This window comes from Quercus suber, unplaced genomic scaffold (genome assembly GCF_002906115.3).
Source record: "Quercus suber isolate HL8 unplaced genomic scaffold, Cork oak 2.0 scaffold_78, whole genome shotgun sequence".
Taxonomy (NCBI): Eukaryota; Viridiplantae; Streptophyta; class Magnoliopsida; order Fagales; family Fagaceae; genus Quercus; species Quercus suber.
In genome coordinates this window covers 1,265,363-1,271,241 of record NW_027069543.1, presented here as the reverse complement: position 1 = coordinate 1,271,241, position 5,879 = coordinate 1,265,363, and the positions used below count along the sequence as shown (strand labels likewise).

General features: G+C 34.1%; 1 protein-coding gene across 1 annotated transcript; it reads left to right on the top strand.

Moving 5' to 3' along the window:
- Positions 1 to 693: 693 nt before the first annotated feature.
- Positions 694 to 2,779, top strand: LOC112007521 (uncharacterized). Its single transcript, XM_024039873.2, has 4 exons — positions 694 to 1,936; positions 2,034 to 2,238; positions 2,403 to 2,533; positions 2,649 to 2,779. The coding sequence occupies exons 1-4, from the start codon at positions 694 to 696 to the stop codon at positions 2,777 to 2,779; spliced, it is 1,710 nt and encodes a 569-aa protein (XP_023895641.2).
- Positions 2,780 to 5,879: the final 3,100 nt, after the last annotated feature.

Here is a 5,879-nt window from a genome sequence, read left to right as displayed (position 1 = left end):
AAATTACTATGGCTTCTTGTGGGTAAGATTAATTACTCTGTGTATATTAGTTTGTTAATTTGACTGTGTATGAAGTTGTGATTCCTTGACTATCTGTATTTCAAAAATTGATAGGTCTATGCGTGTTTAATTGGTTGTTTAGTTTTTTAGATTAAAATGGAAACAGAGACCGGGTCTACTCCATCACATGAAGTTGATTCTAATGTAGTGGAGTCTAGCTCAAGAGTAAGGGAAAATGTTGATCCAGCTTGGGAACATTTTAGCCTTGGTAAGGATGAGAAGGAACGGAATACTTTTATATGTGTGTATTGTAGGCAAACATATAAAGGTGGGGGTATTAATAGGATGAAACGACACCTTGCAGAGATAAAAGGTGATATTGGATCATGTAAAAAGGTATCTCATGATGTGAGATACCAAATGTTGGAATATTTGAAGGAGTTTGAGTTGAAGAAAAAAGCTAAGAAACAACGTCAAGAAGAAATGTTTAGTGTGCCTTCCACAAATAGTGATGTGCAAGAAGATGAAGATGTTCAAGAAATATTTAGTAGTGGGTTGCCTAAAAAACCTGTTTTAGGTAAAAGAAAGGGTACAAACCCAGTGGATAATTACTTTGCTCCAAGAACTACTCCAAGAGCTCAACCTGGTCTTAAAAGTGTGTTCCAAAGCAAAGAAAGGGTGAGGCAAGCTGATATGGCTATTGCAAGGTTTTTGTATGACAATTGCATTCCTTTTAATGTAGTGAATTCAGTGTACTATCAAAGGATGATTGATGTCGTAGCTGCTACTGGTCCTAGTTACAAAGGTCCATCTTATCATGCTGTATGGGTCCCTTTGTTGAGGGATCAAAAGAAAGAGGTTCAGTTGCTGGTTGAGTCACAACGTAGGCATTGGGCAGAAGTTGGATGTACACTTATGGCTGATGGTTGGACAGATACTAGACATAGGTCATTGATTAATTTCCTTGTTTATTGTCCTAGGGGAATGGTATTTGTAAAATCAGTTGATGCCTCAAATATTGTGAAGAGTACCAGAAACTTGTTTAAATTATTTGATGAAGTGGTTACATGGGTTGGTCCAAAAAACATAGTTCACATGGTTACTGATAATGCTTCCAATTATGTATCTGCTGGTAAATTGTTGTGTGAAAAGTATAAAACTATTAGTTGGTCTCCTTGTGCAACACATTGCCTGAATCTTGTGTTGCAGGATATGGGAGACATGCATCATGTGGAGAGACTCAAAAATCGTGCATCCAAAGTTACAATTTTTATTTATAATCATGTGGCTTTGATTGCTTGGTTAAGGAAGAGACCTGGTTGGACAGATATTGTACGCATGGGAGCAACAAGATTTGCTACTACTTTTCTTTCATTTGGAAGCCTTCATGTGCATAAGCATGACTTGCAAGCCTTAGTGACTAGCAAATTCTTTGTGAACAATAGATTGGCAAAAGAGTCAAAGGCAAAAGAAGTATTTTCTATCATTTTGGATAATTCTTTTTGGGATGATATTAATGTTCTTGTCAAGATTTCATCGCCACTCATTCGTTTGTTACGGATTGTTGATTCTAATCAAAGGCTTGCAATAGGATATGTGTATGAGGGCATGCATAGAGCACAGTTAGGAATCAAGAAGATCTTCCGAATGAAGAAGCACTTGTACAAGTCATACACCTCAATTATAAAAAACCATTGGGACAAACATTTGCGTAAAGATCTTCATGCTGCTGTATATTGGTTAAATCCCGCTTTTCAATATGATGAGGAGAATTTTTGTCGAAAACCAGCAGTAAATATGGTTGTTTTGGACTACATTGGGAGCAAATATGATGGTGACAAAGAAAATGTAATTAAGGAAACTCAATATTTTCGAGACCGTATTGGGAGCTTTGATAGAGATCTTGCATTGTCAACAAGCACAACCACTCATCCAGGTGAGAAGTAATTAGTGTACTTTAATACTATAAACACGATCTTGCATTGTTTGTTTATATTGATTAATATTAGATTACGTTGTGTTATGAAAATCAGATGAATGGTGGAAGTTGTGGGGTGCTGATGCTCCAAACTTGCAAAAATTGGCAATTAGAATCCTTAGCCAAACTTCTGTCTCTTCTGGATGTGAGCGTTGTTGGAGTTTATTTGACCAAATACATTCTAAGAGGAGAAATAGGTTGGAGCATCAAAGGCTCAATGATCTTGTGTTTGTTCATCATAACTTGCGGTTGAAACATAGGTAACTAAATGCTATATCTTGTCATTATATTAATTTTTAAGAATTCATTTATATAATGTAATTGTTAGTTACTAATTATGTTCAAATTCCAATAATGAGCATGACATTTTATGATGCAAGCTTTACAACAAAAAGTTTAATTTTGACCCCATTGATTATGCAAGTATCGACAAAACTGATTTTTGGGTATTTGTGGAAGAGGAAAACCCATATCTTAATTATGAAGAGTTGGAGAATGCAATTTATGAAGAGGGTGCATATCCAGCAAGTGTAAAGCCTTCTTCTAATATTGAAGGCTAGTTTATATGTAAACAATTTGATAACCTATAGTGATTTTTCTTTGATTTTTTTCAAACTTGTGTAAACATTATAATAATTTTTCTTTTTATTTTGTTCAAACTTGTGTGTAGAATCTATAGATGATAGCAGTGAGGTTGAAGGAATTGAGTTGGGAACATTTGGACAACCTATTGGCCCTTCTCCTGGATTTTCAGGGAATGATGATGAGCATGCTAACTTTCATGACATTGATGATTTATGATCATAATAATTCTGTTTGAACTTTGAAGTTCTATTTTGTATTTTAAAGATAATTTCTATGTCTTTTTGTAAGACAGAGTTTGTAACTTGGAGTTTGAAGTTTTATTATTTTTTTTTAGAAATAAGTTTTATGTATTTTTGTAAGAAACAATGTGTAGTTGTGTATTGTAACTTGGAGGCTTGTTTATGCATTTTTACTTTGTCCATCTATGGTTGCTTAATTAATTATTAGTTATGCGTGTTTTACCTTTGTGTTAGTATAGTTAATTAGTAACAGTATGGTCTTCTTGCGCTTTTGTAATAGAAGCAGTAATAGTACTTTGTAGCTCGTGCATGTCTGACTTGGAATCCAGATATATCTGTAATGCATGTGCATAAAAGTACTTGGATGAAGATTTCATTGCAAGCCCACTCTCTTGAGATCTAGCTAGGGCTATGAAGATGAATATATTATATATAGATACTTCAAACTAGTAATTTACTAAGCCTTGCCTTTTTCTCAGCTTGTGAATGCATTTGTGTATGTGTGTTGGCTGTCTTGAAAGTAAATTAGACTATTTTAGTTAATTTTTTTTTATTAATTTAATGTTTTTATATATATTTAAAATAATTATTAAATTAATTATGACGTTATCACGGTTCGACCCTGATTTGACCTTAAAAACCTTGAATCTCTGCCTTTTACAGTTCAATGAACGGTCTGGGTCTAAAAACCATGTTTTACATTGAAACTCGATTTTTAGAAAATCGAGTTATAGTCAATCACACTTTAAAAAAAATAAAATAAAATTATAGAACTCGAGTTCCATGTGAATTTTTTCAAATAACTTGATTTTCATCAAATCAAGTTTCAAAATAGGGGCATTTTGCTACATCTTTTGGGCAAAAGGGGCAAATGTCCATTTTGGTCCTTTTCTAGTAACTAATTTTCAACTACTTTATAATTTGTCTTACTTTGAAGCTAAATTATTCACAATAATTAAGGCTTAAATCCTTATACCTTATATATAATTAAAATATTTCAAATAAGTATTGTTGAAGAATCATGACTTTCAGAAGTATGAGTAATTTTAAGTTTGATAAATTCTAGTTTAGGTAATTTCTTTTGACTACGGTGATATGGTCACAAAATGATGCATTCTAATTTGTTTTCATGTTAATATCTAGTTTTTACAAAAATCAAGTATATTTATAACAGTGCAATTAGTATTTTATGAATTTTTTAAGGGATGACTCAACAATCATAATGTATTAGACCAAATCACTCATTTCAAAGGTTGTGAAAGGATCATATGTCACTTTCTTAGATCATGAGAGTTCGGATTGCCCTTGATGCTACTAGAGGTCTTGAATACATCCATGAGCACACCAAAAGTCATTATGTACGTCGAGATATCAATACAAACAACATCTTACTTGATAGTACCTCTAGGGCAATAGAATAAATCTATTTGATGATATTAAAATATATGAGTTTGATAGAAATAAATGCGTTGATTCCAATACTCAAGAAAGGAAAAACGTTATACTATACAACATTTTCCCTTAAGAAAGTTGGTAAGGTTGGGCTTTATAAAATGTTATTATACCATTGATAAGTGATCTTTACCAAAAGTCATTTTTGTTGGGTGCGTGGCACCTAGTGGGTCCAGCCCACTTGCTTACCTTGTCAAAGCTCATTTATGAGCTTGGTTCCAAAAGTCTTCATGGCAGCATTGCCTCTGCATGAGACTTGACTCAAGCATGTTTAACATGCTAAAGGAAGAAAGAAATTGCGTGAAGTAAAAAAGCAAGTTCTGACTATTAAGAAGTGAAGAAAAAGCATGGTCTGACTTCTCTTATTGAAAAGTGTTGCAAAGCGTGTTGGACACGCTGAAGAGAAAAGAAGAAAAAGAAAGAAAGGCCATTCGACCTTGTAGAGTGTTGAAGCAGAAACAAAGAGCCACATTCGGCCAGTGTGTGTGAGTTCCAAAGAGAGCAAAACACAAAGAGATGTTCAGCCATTTTGAGAGGTGCAGTCCGTGTGAAGAAATAGAGAGAAACACAGTGAGAGTGTGAGAGAGTGAAAAGAAAAATGAGACATTTTTCTTTGTCAAGTTACACACAAAGAAGATAAATTGGTACAGTTCTTATGGAGTTTTTGAGTGCTACAACCATGGAGAGTTGGAGTATTTAGAGGAAAATTTTGCTACTAGCTTTGTGGTGAGATTGTATTTACTCATTGAGATTTATTTGTTGTATATCCAATTTATTGTGAACTCGAGTTTTGCATAAACTTGATAGTTGTAATCTCTATTTCATAGTGGATATTTTTCGGAGCTGCCCCATGATTTTTCCCTCTACACTAGAGGGTTTTCCACGTAAGATTTGGTGTTCTTGTGTGATTGTGTTTATGTGGTGCTTGTTGGAATTTTTTTTTTTTTGCATAATATTGCTATTGCTTGGTAGTTATATATTTTAATTCACACATAGACATAGAGGGGACTAGGATTTTCCCCAACAAGTGGTATTAGAGCTTTTGGTTGCTTGGGTTTGACTGTCTTGTGTTGGATTAAATGGAAAATATGGCTATGAATACTATGGTTAAACTCTCGGCGTCGAATTATTCGACATGGAAGCCGATGATGGACGATGTCCTTTATTGCAAGGATTTACATGACCCTATTAAGGGTGATAGTGCCAAGCCTAGTCATATGTCTAATAGAGATTGGGAGAAATTAAATAGAAAAACTATTGGGTGTATTAGACAATGCATCGATGTTAGTGTTTTTCACCACGTGTCTCAGGAAACAAATGCAAAGGCTCTTTGGAAAAAATTAAGGAGTCTTTATGAAAGAAAGACAACTCAAAATAAAGCTTTTATTGCTAGAAAGCTTGTAAATTTGAAGCTTAAGGAGGGTAAGTCCATTGCCGAGCACCTTAGTGAGTTCCAAGACTTGGTTAATCAGATGGTTACAATGAAGCTAGTAATAGATGATGAGTTGCAAGCTTTGCTGCTTCTAAATTCCTTACCTGACAATTGGGAGACTTTGGTAGTGTCGCTTAGTAATTCTACTCTGAATGGTGTGTTACAACTTGCCATGGTTAAATGAAGAAACTAA